This window comes from Jaculus jaculus, chromosome 16 (genome assembly GCF_020740685.1).
Source record: "Jaculus jaculus isolate mJacJac1 chromosome 16, mJacJac1.mat.Y.cur, whole genome shotgun sequence".
Lineage (NCBI taxonomy): Eukaryota > Metazoa > Chordata > Mammalia > Rodentia > Dipodidae > Jaculus > Jaculus jaculus.
In genome coordinates, this window is record NC_059117.1 from 43,774,833 (window position 1) to 43,791,927 (window position 17,095).

Consider the following 17,095-nt stretch of genomic DNA (forward strand, 5'->3'; position numbering starts at 1 on the left):
GGAAATAGAGTGGTATAAAATAGAATGGTACAAACTATAGAATGGTATAAAATAGAATGGTACAAACTATGCACCTAAGGAAAAAACAACAACCAAGAAGATGCCTATAACCAATAGGAAAGTAAGTTAGTAGATCAGAGTGAGTATGAATCCTGCTGCTTCAGCAACGGTGTCATTTTCTACCTAAAACCAAAGACAGAGGCAGCAAGGGAAGCAATGCACAGAGCTGAAGAAGACAAAGACACTGGTGAAATGAAGTAGGCGAGAGTTTGGTGGGAGACTAGGTTGTGCAGTAAGGACAAGAAACGGAAACATTGGGTCTGTGACGGACCATTACATTTGTCACTCCACATACATGGAGACATGGTTTTAGGACCCCATGGGGATGACAAAATCTGAGGATGCTTAGATCCCTTCTGTAAAATCACAATATTTACATATAACCTACACTTCCTTCTACATAGTTTAGGTCATTGAATCGGGGAAGAAGTGTATTTTGGGTGGTTTTGTATTGCTGTGACCACAATACCTGACAGAATAAGCTTAGAGAAGAGCTCAGAATGCTCACAGTCCCGAAAGTTCCCTAGTTCCCTCTTGTACCATTTCCCTACCTTTCTGGATCCAGCCATTGGACCATGACTTATGCATTGGACACCCTTGGATATCTGTACCCTGCCTCGCTCTGGTGCCTCTTCAGGACCCCATTAAGCACTGCCAGAAGGGAGCCAGATACAGATGTGTGTGGACCAACCACTCAGATCAGCAGAGTTCCCAGCGCTTTAGGCCCAAAGTCAGCTGTGGCATGAATGAACCAGTCACCTGCCACCTCTGATACCCCCATTGCATCCAGGTTCCTGAGTATCTCTGTTTCACACTGGTGCTTAGGTGGGAATATGGAGGGCTAGCAATGACAGTGGAGTCTTTAAAGCCTCTGAGGTGAAGCTGTTGGTAGTTGAGGACGAATAAGGGCTCCTTCCTGGGCCCCTGTAGCTCTAACTCTCCTGTCATTCTCCCCATAGGTGGAAGGGGGCTTCTGTGAACTGGAATGGCTCAGAACCCATCCTGTGACCCATCAATGCACTAAGCTCTGTGGCTTCACCACTCATCACTTGGATGATTCCGGGACCCCAGGCCCCAGGGACAAGGCTCTGAGACGAGCCGACCCAAGTGGGCCTTTGTAGAGTGTATTGTCTCACTCCCTTCTGTGAAGGGCCATGGTGCGGCCTGGTGCACTGTTGAGGTTCTCTCAGCCCACCTGTGACTGCCAACGATGGAAGGAGACCCCCAGGAACCCTGCAGCCTTTTATATGACTCCTCTCTTGCTTCCCCTGAATCACTCCCTCACCAAAGCTTCTGATGTTGTTGGCCTTGGGGACCTGAATGCTTATTACTTAAGCATCTATAAAGCAAGAGTCAAATGTATGGCAAGGGCCAGGACTCTTTTGTTTCACTGGTATAAGGGCAGCACAAAATTTGATCCCATCACTGCTAGAGTGAGAGGGGAATGTGGAGGCCCAGCACCCCAGTGGGCAAGGACATCTCCTAGCCAGGGTCTCTGAGGACAAGTCATGTCTTTTGCTTCAAGGCTGTCCCTAGCCAGGTTCCCTGGTCTCTTCTGTTTTCCAGTTGACCATCATAGATCTAAGAGCAGCTCTATAGGCTATGCTGTCTGAGACTAGTCCAGGCCCCAGAGCCAGAGTCAGGGCAGACCTGGATCGTTTGTGAGGCCCCCTGTGGATGGGGTGGGCCTGGAGGGAGGCTGGGCCTAGCCAAGCAGATGCCAGAGAGCCATTTAAGGAAGTGTCTCTTGTCCAAGGGGGCTAATAGAATGGGGACAAGCAGAGGAACCTGGTATGATTTCCCCTGTGGCCATAGAGGAATATGTGGGTAGAGAACTGACTGCCAACACGTGTGGGCAAAGTTTTGGAGCCCCTCACATTCCGGAACAAGAAGCAGAGCTGTTGGACGGAAAGAAAGCCACAGTGGCTTGTGCTGCATTCACGTGTACTCTACGGATTTAAGGAAGTATAGTGATCAAGCAGCATTGCAATGGGAGGCTGGGGAAGAACAGGGGAGAGAGTGGGCTGGGTCCAGACCAGAGTCCAGGGCAGCTCTACACTGCTTCACAAGATGGGCTAGAGCAGATGTTTCCAGATGCAGTGCTCTAGCCCTGTGTCCCTGTCATGAGGCTGTGTGGTGAGAGCTAAGACAATGACAAAGCCCATAGGAGCCACTGCCCCAGTGTCTTACCTTGTCTTTGCCCACCAAGCATCTCGTCGTAACTCTGGAGCCATGCAGAGGTGGGTGCTCACACACAAGGGCTAAGAGAAGCCTGAGAGAGCCTGAGCCTCTGCATACCTCCACGGTGTAGGGCCCAAGCTGCTCTAGGGTTGTGTCCTCTGCAGTACTTGCTAAAAGGAGACCCCTTTCTTTAGGAAGCCATGCATTTGGTGGAGGCAACTACAGAGCTTGTCTTGTGTTCCTGTGGACGAGGCACACAGTGGTCTGACTCCCGATCTCTGAGGAGAATGAGAGGGCAGGGACAACTCTGTCCATTATAGGCCAAGGCCCCATGGGGCTTACTATGTAAACCTCAGCGGCCATTCACAGCAGGTTTCCAGTAGAAAAGCTTCCTATATCTCCCTGAAATGTTTATGCATTTGTTTTCCTTGGCCAGGCATGGGCTGCTCCCAAGTGCCTGGCCGAGGAAGTCCGCTTCCCTGCAGTGGCCTTGTTTATCGTCCTGGGAGGAAAAGTGTCTTTTCAATGAAAGCCACTTAGCCTCCTGGCTAGGGGTACTTTGGCAGGGCTAGAGAAAACAAGCGATTCCCAGCATTGCTCCAGGAGGTTAGTTCTAACAGAGCACTTTTCTAGAAGCTGAGATGCAGGTATGGAGTATAACACCCGGAAGTGGCAGGTGAGCAAAGAGGGTACCACCCGCTCCCATGCTGTGAGGCAACAAGGAGCCCACAGGATCTCTGTCAAGGCCAAGGGAACAAAATGCATGTCTCATCCAAGTGGGCCTTCTCCACTCTTGTAATGTTTCCTCGGGGTGCTGTGGGTAAGTTTCCACAGCTCATAGTCGCCCTCCTATGTCCCCTGCCTACGAGGGTATCTTCTGCTGTGAGGGGGAGGGTCAAGGGATCATTCCTCTCCTTCTGATTATGGCAGCTTCAGCAACTCGCTAGAGGCCAGTCTGTCCTCCGCCCCTTTCACAGGACACCTGGGTCGTCCCTCCCAGGGCTCTGCAGGGGCACCCTGGGAAGGCCCAGCACGGCTCTGGCTCTGAGGTGGCAGCACTCCAGGCGAGCCCTGGCGCTGCGAGGATCCACCTCAGCTCTACCCTCATTCTTCAGCTGCTGTTCCTTCCATGCCCACCCTGTGGACACGGTCCACTTTCAGGGCATTTTCTTGGAGCCTGTCTCGACCTTAGGGACAGAGACACAGCTTCTCCTGTTCCTATGGTTGACACCTCTCTCCAAAGACATCTTACTGGCTGTAGGTCCCACACTGCCCACTTTTGCTGATGGACAGAACAGAACATCTGCTCCACTCCCTTAAAGTTCCATACAGAGTCAGTGCAGGTAACGGGAGCACTTTCCAGAAGGATGGCAAGAGTTCCCCGAGATCAGAATCAGGTCAGGCTTAGGGATACCCTAAGACAAGTGTGCATTCAGACTTGTCCTCACTGTGCTCAGGATCTCCAAGTCTTAGCTCATGGGCCAGTCAGGGCCAGAGCCAGCCTAGCAAAGAGCAGCAGGGCCCAGCCTGCCGTGAGGGCGAGAGTGATGGAGCCCAGCTGCCCCAGGCCCTTTCTCCAGGCACCAGGAGCAGCAGGGGACTTTATTACCTTGCTCTGGACTCTAAGCTCACTACTTAAAGAGCGGTCTGCAGACCAGCAGCAGTAGTACTAGTCAGATCCTCAGAGAAAGGCCCACTGAATCAGTACCTGCATCTTAAAACCAGTTGAAGCAGAATTCAAGATCCAAACACTGCTCTAGAGCTTGAGGTGGTCTTGAAGTTCAGAAGGACTTGCAAGAGAGACACTGTGTAGGGTTAGGAAAAAGAAGCAGCATCTGACACCAAGTTCCACCTGACCACTGCTACCTAACTGAGTGGTTTTGAGCACTTGACTCTGGCTTTCTGAGCCTCAGTTGCCTTAAGTGTGAAACTGCAAGTTCACAGAGTTCCAGTGAGGATAAAGTGAGTTAGCACATTGTGAAGCTCTTAAATCCTGGCATATACCAATGGCTCAGTGCATATTGTGGTCAGTTATTTCTGGTGGACATAGAAAAGCTTCTTGGAAGAAGACATGTTTAATTTGGGGCTTGAAGGACACGTAATTGAGGTGATCATTCTAGCCAGAAGGAACAGTGAGGACAGACAGACCACGGTAACCAAGACATCTGTCTGGTCCTCATTGGCCAGAGGAGCAGACACAAAGCAGGGAGCAGGTGAAGGCCACAGATGGCTGGGATGGATTGTTTTCCTTGGAAAGGAAATCTGCTCAAAGCCTGCTTCAGATATCTCCCCCCCCCCAAGGGAATGGTGTTGGGGCACAGGTGGAAGGGCAGGCAGAGAGAAGGCAGTGTGGGGAACAGAGGAGATGGGAAGATTAAAAAGTGATATCTTTTGCTACCACAGGCATGGGGCCACTGAGCCCTGGGGGATCCTAAAAATTGCAGGAGGCAGTCAAATCAGGTAGCTCAGTCTCTTGGCAGATATTTGGCTCCACCCACTAGAGTTCTCTTTAATCCTCATGGGGCTGTAGGAGGTGTGCTTACCAGGCAAAAATGCCAGGCATGTGTGATAATGGAGATTGCTTAATGCAAACTCCAGGATGGGGCGGGGGGCATAACCAAGCAGTACACAGCCAGGATCCGTGTGCTGGGGAGCCATAGCAGGCACAGTGAGGGATAAGGACCCCACTTCTTAGGTCAGGGGTTTAACAGTCACCAAAGCCTACCTGTGTGTTCTCTTTGTGTGCTCCTGGTATTTCATCTCACTCTGCACCTTGTTCCTGCAGGGAAGCCCACTGAAGGACTTCTCCGTCTCTTCACATGGGAAACTGAGGCCTAAGCAGAAATCCTTTCTTTTGTTTTTGAGATTTTAAATCATTTTTATTTTTATTTATTTATTTGAGAAAGAGGCGGAGAGGGAGAATGAGTGTGCCAGGGCCTTCAGCCAATGCAAATGAACTCTAGACACATGCAGCACCTGTGCATCTGGCTTACATGAGTCCTGGGGAATTGAACCTGGGTCCTTTGGCTTTACAGGTAAGCAGCTTAACCACTAAGCTATCCCTCCAGCCCAGAAATTCTTTCCTAAGAGCCATTTTGAGATCATTTTTGTGTGTGGAGACAGGGGATGGCAGGCTCTTGGATGCCAGACCATCAAAAGGTCCTTGGGCCGGGGGGAGCAGTTCTGTGGGGATAAGTGTAGCCTACCTCGCTGTGTATCCCTCCTGCCTCTATCTAGCCCCAGGTGGGCTCAACCCACCCCCAAATCACAGCAGCAGATTCCCTGTTGAAGCAGTGCTTGATCCCTCCCTCTGGCTCCTTATGTCCATCTGTCAAGTTCCACCCACCCCACAGCTGACTTCAGGAATCCTCCTTTGGGAGCCCTCCTTGGTGTTCAGTGGAAAGAGAAAGGCCTGTCTTGAGTGCTCTCGGGACTGCATTGCCTGCTCTGTTACCACTGCAACCATCCTCAGCTGCTGCTGCTCAAGCAGGCTTCCCTTTGTCACAGACAGACACGGACACCTCCGCGCACTGCGCTGCTCCCTCCCTCCTCACCTACTACCCCCGTTGCCACTTAGCAGACGCTCTGCCCTGTCCGCGCCTCCAGCCCTACCTCTTCTGACAGCCTCAGTCACTGAACCTGGGCCGGGGAGGTCTAAACCGTTGGTTTGGGGTGTGGTTCCGAGATTAAACTTGGCGCCTTTTCTGTGGCCCTTGATAAGGGCAATCCTGGGTGCTTATCTGGCATTTTCTGTTTAGGAGACTTTTGGCATCTCTGAGGCTTGGAAAAGTCCCCCTACTGCAGAGCACTTGGTGACAAGCATAGTACAAGGCCACTTCCCTGTGGCCTGCTCACTTTCAGGGCACTTGAGACACTTGGTGTCAAGCCCATCCCTGAGCTCTGCCCTGCCCAGCACTGGAAGAACCTGGGGCGTGATTCATAATTAATAATAATGACACGGGGACAACTGTGACACAGCCACTGCTGTGCGTGGAAACCTTGCTGTAAGGAATGATTGTTCAGTGTTGACCTCCCAGCCGCCTGTGCCCCAAGCCCGTGATCTGATGCTTCCTGGATGACCCTGTGTGGACTGGAGCAGCCAGGAAAGCTTCCCAGAGGGGTGCATGAAGCTAGCGCCTAGGAGAAAGGTGGTGAGGAGAGGCAGAGGAACCACAGGTAGATGAGCAGGGCACAGCTGTAGAGGTGTCGGGGACGAGCCTAGAGAGTGGAGTGTCACACTGAGAGCCTAAATGCTTTAAATATCAGGCCAGGGAGCTCGAGCTTCCACTGTGAGTGCTGGGAAGCCACTGAAGGCTTTATGCAGGGCAGTGGTGGGATAAAGCTGTGTCCAGAACACAGGGATGGCAACAACATGGACAGCTGATAAGAAGGATGAAGCCACCTTCAGAGCTGGGGCCATGCCGAAGAGGGGAAGACAAGACATGGTCTGCATTTGAGTGGTACAGTGTGGAAAGTTAATGCCATACTTGCCTTCTTGCTGAGACAGAGCACCCAACCAGAAGCAGCTGATTGGAGGAAAATTTATTTTGGCTTAAAGTCTTGAAGGGAAGCTTCATGATGGCCAAGGACAATATGGCATGAGCAGAGGCTGGGCGTCACCTTTGTCACAGCAGGTGGAAAATGGCAGCAGGAGAGTGAGCTGAACTCTAGTAAGGGGAAGCTGGCTCTAATGCCCCTAAGCTCACCCCCAATAATACACCTCCTCCAGCAAGGCACCACCTCCCAAATCACCATCGGCTGGGAACCGAGCATTCAGAACATGAGTTTATGCAGAACATTTGATTCAAACTACCACCATTATACTGGGTTCACGTTATTTCCCCTACTTCTGGCCAGGTAGAGATTGACCTGGAGTAGCTGTCTCCTCTGTTTGCTCCTCTGGCGGCTGTAACTTTCCCAGGTACAGTCTAGCAAACGTCACTGTATCATGATGGTTTCCTCTGCCTGCCTGCCTTGGCAAACCGTGGAGGAGGGGCCTCAACCTGAGGCAGTGCCAAGCCTTTGTTCAGGCTCAGGCCGTGACTAGACCCACTGCCCATTGTTTCCCTTGCTGCCAATGACCTTGGGCCAGCTGGAAAGGGCTGCCTGGCTCCTGAAGGCTGGCCACCTCCAAGTGCACTGTGGAAGTCAGCCAGGCTGTTGGGAGGGTTCTCGGTCCCTTCATCGACCTGGGAAGGATCTCTCCCTGAGATCTGGTGTCCTCACTGGGTGCTCAAGGTCTGGGACCCCTCCTATGGTCATTTGAGGGTTCAGAGGGCATTATGAGAAATGCTTATTGCCTGAGGACCAGGAGTCTTCATCAGGTGGGAGAGTAAACTTCCAGCCATGGAGGTCCCATCTTTCCTGTTTGCTACTGTGGGGCCTGAGAGCTCTTCTGGACCTGTGCGCCAGAGGCTCAAACATGCTTGCCTGTTGCTGTCACTGTGAGTTAGGAGGGTTTCTGTTGTACCTCCCGTATGTACTGTGAGACAGGAGGGAGATGACAGGGCAGTGAAGTGGTTACGAGCTTGGACGTGGAATTTGGCTGCCTTACTGATAGTTTAGCCCTACTCTCGAGAGATAGTGTCACCTGAGATAAGGTTTAAAAAAATGGGCTGGCAATGTAGCTCAGTTGGTGCAATGCTTGCCTACCATGCATGAAGTCCTGGCTTTGATCCTTGAGACCTCATAAAGCAGGCATGATGGTACAAACTGTAATCCTAGCACTCAAGAGGTGAAATCTGGGGGATCAGGAGTTCAAGGTCAATGTTGGCTACATAGTGAGTTCAAGGTCAGCCTAGGTTACATGAGAACCTATCTCAAAATAACCAAAAAGTTGCAAAACAAACAAGTGAAGTAATCTCTCTGTGCCTGTTTCTGCACTCCTGTAGCGACAATGACAGTACACCTTAGAGCTGGCATGAGATGAGGCATAGAGTATTTGGACAGAGCTGGCACGTAGGAGGGCCCAGTCACAGCTGGCCTAGATCCTGAGAGCCGCATGGAGCGTGAGTGGCTGCAGTAGGTAGCCTCCCTGACGTTCGAGTGCAGCCTTACCTGTGTGCGATACTGTGACGGTGGGAGGCTGGCTGGACCTTCTCTGTGCTGGCCAACTCCTGGAGACTGTGGCCTGTCCCACTTGGTCCCCTAAACCCTCTCCTGAATGTTCCCTTTGGCAGCTCTCACCAGTCCCCTCACTGGTCCAGCTGAAGAATGACTTTGCTTGGTCCATATAGCCCATTCTGCCCCATGCTGAATCTTGGACCCTGGTTTGGGAAATGAGGTGACTGGGTGAGGTGATGGATATTGCACCTGGTCCCCCATCCCCAGTGGCCGCTTCTGAGGGTGAGACGGAAGGCCACAGCGGCAAGTGTGCTGCTTTCAGTGGTCCTAGTGACTGATAAGGACCCTGAGTCTCAGAGAGCTCACAGATGTAATGTGCATCCTTCTTCTTGCTCTGCTGCCTCCTGACAAAGCGCTGGTGCTTTGGGAGGCTCCCACAGCCAAGGGAGGGTGGGGCTTCCTGTGGTCCCTCCTCTCCTGCCTCCCTTGCCTTCCTGGGGCTCTGGGGGTTCTGGAGTATCTGGGCTGTGCTGGTTCTGCAGCCATGTGCTGCTGGGTAGAGCTCGGCCTTCAGTTCCGCCCTAGGCTCCAGGGTGCACAGTGCAGAGTGATGGGTCAGCAGCACACAGGCACAAAGGTAGGTAGTGACCAGCTCAGGCACCTCCTGCCAATTCTAGTTCCTGTTGCCCACAAACCATCATGGAAAATGCCAATCGCTTTTCCCTTCTCCAGGCCACCTTGGGTTTATTTATGCATGCACACCTTGGGTTTATTTATCTAATGATTTTCCATTTCCTTTTCCGGAAAATTGTCAGGGTCTTAAAAGTTGTTTTTACCACTAGGGAGGATGAGAATAGATGGGTGTATCCCCAGGAAGACTGAGAACCAGGTCCCACGGGTCCTGGCTGTGCTTACCCTAACATGCCCCCAGGTCACTTGGATAGCTGGTCATCACAATGTACCTGCTTAGAAGTAGGAGCCCTGGGCTGGGAAGGCCCACATACGTTAGAGAGAGGATTACAGAATCCCCCCCCCCCCCCCCCGCCAACAGCTCTGATTCAGCCAATGAAGATATGACTGGTTCACACATGGGGACACAGGGAGTGGCGGGAAGCATATCACCAGTCTCTCTCTGAGGGTCAATCCCAGCTGTGACAGCGGGGCCCTTTGCTAATGCCCTCTACCTTTCTAGGGCTAGAAACACTAGCCCCCATCCCTCCTTCGGCTTAGCGGCTTAGAGTGTCCTCTCCCCACACCATTTCCCTTCCTTGACATAAACAAACCCGTCTGCCATATTCCCTCCTCCAGGAAGCCTTTCTTGATTACTGGTAAAAGGTGGGGCTCTTCCGCTGCCCACAGACCCACCCTCCTCGAAGCCCCACACCACATGCTGGAGCATCACAGGGCTCCTTTCTGCCCTTTGTCATGGGCTCCTGGACAAGCTGGTGTCTGAGCCATTGCACGGTGGGAGGGTAGTTCTTTGGGCACAGACCCCAGTACTGACCGAGGCAGGGCACAGTGTTATCGTTATCTGAACCAGTTCTGCACCAAGCACTCACTCTGTGCACTGGACCAGAGTTCCTCCCATGGAAAGCTCTGATTTACTCCTAAACAGATCCCAACTGGCTTTCCATGTCTCTGATAGTAAGATCTGTTTGTTCTATTCCCTGGCAGCCAGAATTAGGGAAAAGCCTTTTCTTTGATAACAAGGACTTATTTTGTTTTATTTCAGAGCAAGTACTGATTAATAGCTCTTTCCAATCTTGCCTTAGCTGTCAGGAAGTTCAGATGGCAAGAGATTCTCAGCTACATTCTCCCCCTGGAACCATATATAGCTTCCTCCACCTAGACTGTGGTTAGTTTTCCTGATAATTCATCCCCTGACCTCCCAGGGTGTGGTCCTGGGACTAACAGCATGGCATCCCCTGAGAGCTCCTAGGGAGGCCTTATCCAGATCTATGAATTAGAAACTGAATTTTAAGAAGGTCCCCAGATAATTCATGTTCCCATGAAAATCTAAGTTCAGGGAACTGCTTAGATGTTTCTGGAACAGATGTGAAAGGTCTGTATGTTATGCTTCCCCTCTTTCCTTCCCGACTCAAGCCTCCCAGAACCCTTGCCCAGACCCCAACTCATCCTGCAGAGCCAGCCCTGGCTTGAACTGGACCTTCGTCTTTGCTGCGGTAGGGCCATCTTTTTGAAGGGATTGAAGGGCTAGGGCTCCTTGTGAACACTGTGTAGTCGTTGTGGTGGTCTCTGAGGTCCTCTAGAGGTGGACCAAGGTTGCCCTCCTATGGTGCTAGGCTCAAGCAGAGATGATTGTGGTGGGATTATGCCAAGCTCGGGACCTACATTGTCACCAAGGGCAAGAGTGTCTCAGAGACTTGGAGAGGCCCTTGTGAGCAGTTATAATCTGCAAGCTGCCACTGAGTGGAGGGTGCAGAACCTCCTGGGTCCCTGGGAAAGTGACCTAGTAACTCGGAAGTGATACAGAGGAGACACTTGGAGCCGCCTTGTGACGGCACAGGCTTCCTGGGAATGAAAGGATATCTCTGTCAGCAAAACAACAATCATCAGGGCTTTGCAGGTCTGATAACATGCCATAGCCCTTCAGACCCCAAGCATAGTCCATGCCTTCTCCAGGAAGGCCTTGTGACTTCTGTTCTCACTGACCAGCCAGCTTGTCCCCAGCATCTTATAGCAAGCTGTGGTCTCCAGCCACTTTCTACTTAAGAGTTTGGGCCCTACTAGCTTGAAGATCAGGGTCAGGGTCAGGGGCTCCTCTTGTGACTACCTGTCTTAATACTCAAAGGACGAGGTCAGCACATGACACAGGCTTGGCAGGCCTCTCCCCCCTCCCCACTTGCTCTCAAACTGGCCACTTGCAGGGCTTCTGGGGCACCAAGGGACCCTCACCTGGCCCAGCTGTTGCAGTGCCACACTTTTGCTTCTTCATGGGCCCCTGCTGAAGCACCCCCACCCCAGCTTCCTAGAACCAGGCCTTGCGGCTCCTCTATGGTGTCTGTGGCTCGCTCAGGTCCCAGCAATGTCAGCCATTATAGTTTTTAGGGAAGAAGGGATGGGACTTGTCTGTCCCGTGTAGCAGCAACTTCTTCCTGCTATGCCCAGTACCCTGCTGGGGGCCACTCTCCATGGCAGGGGTAGGGAATGGCTCGCGGTATATGACACTGGAGAAATCACTTGAACCTGTGGCCCCAGTTTCCCTTGGAGCAGCAGCATGAGAGATGGCCCTGCTGCTCTCATGTTCTATACTCTGGAAGTGCAGAGGTGTTCAACACAGGTCATGGAGCAGGTGGCAGAAGGTCCCTAGGAGGTGACTTCCCAGGATCTGCAGGCCACAGCTGTAGAAAAATACTACAAAGCAGGATGAACGTGTGGCTGTGCTAGAGCTGGGGCCACAGCAGGGGGCCATGTCATCATTTTCTCATTAGGTGAGGCAGTGATCTGCCTGTGTGAGATGATCTTACTGGCCCTGTGGGCTCCAGGAATGTTGGCTTCACATGAATAGAATCAATCCCCGGATGTACACTGAGGGGGAGGGCAGGAGCAGGCCCTGCTCACCTTGCCTCCCAGCCATAGCATGCCACCCACCAGCTCACCCACCAGTTCCATGACAACTGAGAAGACAGGAGTGACCAAGGGACGTCCCAATGGTAGCCCCGCCCTGTCCCTGCTCCAAGAGGCCCAGTACACCCCTCTAGCACTGCCTGGTGGACTGGAGATGACTCGTTCCATTCAGCTTTGAGAATATTCTTGAGCTGTCCAGCCCATTGAACTTGCATCCACCCTGGCTGTGAGCATTGAGCACCCAGGGTACAGGGCACTGTTTGGAGATAGAGATTAGCACACACATGGCGAACAGTGTCCACAGGAGAAGGTCATGGAACAGTGTGACCCCAGAAAGGCCACTGCTTCTTTCCTCTTTCCATGGCCCTCCATTCCACCATTAAATTCAGCCCCATCCCTTGAAGATGCCCAGATGAAAATAGCTGTGGGAACATGGAGGGGCAGGAAACAGGGCAGAGGTTCGGGGATCAGGGGTGCCTGTGGCAGAGTCACAGTGCTTGGTAGAGGGTTTTCAAGGTGGAGGTATTAGTGACCACAACCTGTCTCTTTACTCTGTAGGCATACACCTGTGTGTTTTAGTGTATCTATGTGTGTGCACATATAAACCTACATGTGATGCACATGTGTGCACACATAGGAATAGATTATGAATGTTTCACGTATATGTGTTCATATAGATGTGCATGCATGTGAAAGTATGTATTCTCTGTGTATGTGTGTCCATGCACATCAGGGGAGGAGAAAAGGACACGCAGGCCTACATCGTAGCCTGTGAGGCAGTTCTGGGACTTTGACGGAAGACAGAAGGGCCTGTGGACCTACGCTGAGGGAGTCCAAAGTCAGAAGCATCAGCTCTAGCACCTGGTTTGAAGCTCAGGTCAGCAGAGCTACTTGGGGCCAGTCTCAGGGCCACTGCTGTCACTCCTGGCTGTTACGGGGTGGAGGCAGGGAAATGACCAGAACTTCTGTGGACTGTGGGCTTTTGACAGAGAATTTCCTCCAGGCTCTAATGCCTGCTGGCAATCAGCCTTAACACAGAGCAGAGGCTTTCCCAGGCAGAGCATCTGCTGTCTCCACTGGAACCTGCCTGACTTTGCTGGAAACCCAGAAATGCCAAAGAAGCTGGAGTGGCTTTTTCCCTCAGTTGCTTCTGCAACAGTGCCCAGAGAAGCTTCCAGAAAACTCCACTGGGCCAGGAGACACAGGGATGGTGTTTCACAGCTGAAGAGATTCTCAGCAGGCTGCTGAGCTAGAAAATATAAGTGATCCAGGCAGTTGGACTTCACAGGAGACTGGGAGCCAACACCAGACCATAGGGCATGGCCCAGGGCTGTCAGCAAAGGGGTGGATCTTGACAGAGAGATACTGCTGAGGCCTGGCCTGGGTATGAACCTGAACATGGCCTTTGGAGACAGTTGTAGGGGTGAGGGTGGGAAGCAGGGAAGCATTAGGACCTCAAAAGTGAGTGACCAGCCAGGAGCTGCAGATCAAGGGATCACAAGGTTGAGCGAGAGGTTGAAGTTGAAGGATTCTGCATTGGCTGCATTGGACCCTTTGGGCTGCCCAGGCCTCATGGATGCATTCAAGGGAGACACTTTCCAAGCCCTTATTACAGTATGAGGAGAGGGCTTTGGTCAAGAAGGGAAGAGGAGGAGGAGGGATGTGGTTAGCAGACCCGACTGGACAGAAGGCTAGACTTCGTTGTGGCCCCACCCTGATCCACTCACAGCCCCTAGCACATTCCCTTTCCTCCGTGAGCCTTAAAGCCTCCAAGCAGGTGGTACCTGGCTCCCTTCTCCCAGGCTTGATGCTTTATAATACAACAAAACCAAAGACAGGAGATGTTTAAAAGAGACCAGAGCAGGATGGAGCAGAATGGGAAGCTGCCAGGCCCAGGCTCGAGGAAGCACACAGGGTGAGGAACTATTCCCAGACCACTTATACACATGGCACTGCCGCCCAGGGCTCCACCACAGCAGTGGCTGTGCCCAACAGAGCCCCTGTCCTGCCTTGTCCTCTTCAAGGGTGCGGTCTGGCTGCTCAGTACAGATGCCATTGGCAGCATTCTGCAAGTGAGGAAACCGTACTCCTGGGCCTGCAGGGGGTCCCACCCACAGAGAGAGCTGGAGAAAAGGTGACTATACTCCTTCTTAGAGGCTCTTGCCAGCCCCAAGTTCCCTGAGGTAGAAACTGGGGTAACCCATCTCCTCAAGCACCCTTTGTGGATCTCCACCTGACTCTCGAACCTACTTTCATCCTTGGATGTAGCACAGTGATCAAAGCCCAGTAGACTCCATCAAGCTTTTGCCCTCCTATCCCACTGCCTCGTCCTTTATGGCATGCAGCAGGAGTCAGGGCCAGAGAGTTGCTGGTAAAGCATCCAAACAGACAACTCCACTCTTCAGGAGTCGGTGTGCTACTGCTGCCCTCACCAATGACAAGAAGCAAGTGCGGCTCTAGCTCAGAGCAGGCAACAGCGGGTGTGGGGTGGGGACAGGGAGTGGAGACTTGAATGGCAAGCAGTAGCCTAAAAATTTATTGTTCTGCTCCTGGTGAATCATTGGTGGCCTACTAAATATGTTTTAGATGTAAGAGAAATTGTGTGATGGTCAAATGTCTGGGGCGGCTGTCAGACAGAGATGTTTCTCCCTTGACATGCTGCCTGGGGTCATTATCCTTCCCTCAGGAATGGGACAACAAGGAGCAGACGTTGCCTAGATGCCCATCATGCCCAGCCCTGTGCTCAGCAATGGTGGGGGACCCAGCCTCATCCAAGGGGCAATGAAGAACAGTCCAGGGTGCATTAGAGGGCCAGCAGGGACACGGGGAAGGAGGAGGGTCAGGTGCCGGAACATGGGGGAATGTAAGTGCCATGGCAGGGCTGGTAAAGTAGGGCACAAATGTGTAAGGCAGAAAGGGTGAGTTTGAAGCCATGATGGGCAGAGCAGGGAGCGTGGGGACTGATGAAGGGGTGGGGAGTCCTGGAAAACCCTGTGCTCTTATTCTGAGATTTGTTGGCTTCCCAAGCTTTAGAGGAGCTAACCTTGCCCCACAGGAAGAATGACTCCAGACTGCCACCTCTGGCCAAGGACTCCTAAGGGTACATTTCTGTCTGGAAGGTTAGAGAGCCAGGGCTGGCAGGACCTAGATCCAAACTGGATCAAAACCAGACATGGTGGTACATGCCTTTAATCTCAGTACAGAGGCAGATCAAAAAAAAAAAAAAAAATGGGAAAGGAGAGTAAGCAGGGGTCCCATTGTAGAGGTCCTCAGAGCTGCAGCCACGGTCAGTAGGCCAGGATTTTCTTGGAAGGGAGAGTTCTGATTCTCACTTCTACATTTTAGGCCACTCAGGGATTGTATCCTGTGTTCCCGCCCTCCATCTCTATTCTTGGTTCTATTTCAGGAAAACTGGAGCCATTCTGGAAAACTTATCTAAGCTTTGGGTGAGCTGATGGAGATTGGCAGTCACGTGTCTGTCCAAGTCCTCTTTTACTCACATTCCATCTTCTTGGTGAGCCTCTTGGAAGGAATGAAGTCATTGCTTTCCTTGACCCAGCCTGTGGGAGAGAAATATATGTGGGTCCAGAGGAAGGATCTACCCTCTCAGCCCTTTCTACATGCGTGCGGCAGTAACTTCTAGGTAGTGACAGCTGGACCACACCCATGGTGTCTCCTCTCACATGGCCCAAGGTCCCCACCCCTAAAGGGGTATGCTCTGGCCACCCCCTTCTATATATAGAGTAAATTTCTCCCAGGAATTGCTGTAGAGACACAGAACCCCAGACCATCCTGGGAACGGCTTAGCTCTGACTACCATGTGGACCTCACTAAGTATGTTAGGAGTGAGGCCATCTGGAAAAGCATTTGCTAGAATGAGTTGCTGCCAGTAGAGCCTGAGTGGCCTCAGCTCTGCCTGGGCTTGGGAGCTAGGAGAGAAATGCACCTGCCTTATTTAGCCTGGCTCTGGTTTGTGAGCTGGGCCACTGTCTACAAGAGGTATACCAGAACCCACCAAGGGTGCAGGGACACCCTGGAGGAGAATTAGGGCACTGGTCCTGGAGCTGAGTTTCCAGGGCTGTTTGGACTGCAAAGATCTCTGGCCTGTGCACTGTGTGCCCACTTTAGGCCACTGCTGCCCTTCCTGCTTCCTGTTCCACAACAGTGGCAGTTGTGCAGAGGTGCAGGGGGCAGAAGCCCACCTCCAACCCTACCTACCCTGAGGCCTGCAGCTCGGTTCACATCCGCTGTCCAGCTAGGCCAGGCAGACTGTGTGGCAGGACTCTTCCTTGGGGGGCACTGTATCAGGACTGAATGGTGGATCATTTGAATCCCAATGCTCCTTTCATTTGCATCTCACTGACCCTCACACAGGGCCTTGGCAAGGTACTTTCTCTGGCCAGCCCACCTGGATTATGACAAACCCTCCCCATGTCCCATGGAACTATCCTAGTCAGGGCCACAGAGGCCCCTTGACAGTGTGGGAGGTGGTGGGGAATGAGGTCCCCATCAGTGTGTCTGACAATGCCTGCATTATGATAGCACCTCCTAGTGTTGCCATTATCTTTGCTATGGGGGCGCAGTCAGTGTCACAGGTTCCGCCAGCCATAGGTCCACACAGAGCCTGTGAGCTGAAGTGGCAGAAAAGGAGCTTCATGAAGATAAGGAGCTGGTCTGTGTGGCACCCAGTATCTGTCCTAAGAAAATACTTGTGGAATATCTTAGCAACTCCCAGGGGGCTCTCACCCATGTGCCCAATAGCACACCATGTACCTTTAGCTACACAGATCTGGCATGTAGGCCTGTCACATACTCTTAGAGCACTACGGATCCATGAGAGCCCCTACTTCTCACTCGGGTGTGCCTCACGGCCAGGCAGCCTCTGTGTGGTGCCAGCTCTCCCCACTACTTTTCTGGAGTTCTCTTGTCAGGGTCTCTGAGCCCTGTGGTGGCCCTGCAGATGGAGCTCTGGCCAGAGGCCTCTGGAATGGAGGTACACGCTTGTTGCACGGTCATGTCATTGTCAGATACTGGCCAGGGGCAAGAGGGAGTGTCCCAGAGTGGAGCACTGAGCAGTGATGCCCAGAGTGAAGGATGTGGAGAAGGTTCCTTCAGAGAGGTGGCACAGTGGACAGGTTCTCTCTCTAGGGGGTTGCTAAGCCTCTGATTACCCCTGATTGCGTGGGCTTTCCAGGCAGAAAGG

The 17,095-nt window shown here is 52.4% G+C and overlaps 1 protein-coding gene across 5 annotated transcripts in view; it reads left to right on the forward strand.

Annotated features, from left to right (window-relative positions):
* Positions 1-1,422, forward strand: part of Mindy4 (MINDY lysine 48 deubiquitinase 4) — a 117,316-nt gene extending 115,894 nt beyond the window's left edge. For all 5 annotated transcript variants that reach the window (XM_004652762.2, XM_045136167.1, XM_045136168.1 and 2 more), the window contains one exon: positions 1,020-1,422. In XM_004652762.2, the coding sequence (XP_004652819.1) occupies positions 1,020-1,068 (49 nt within the window). In that variant the 3' untranslated portion in view covers positions 1,069-1,422. The remainder of the gene's footprint in view (positions 1-1,019) is intronic.
* Positions 1,423-17,095: the final 15,673 nt, after the last annotated feature.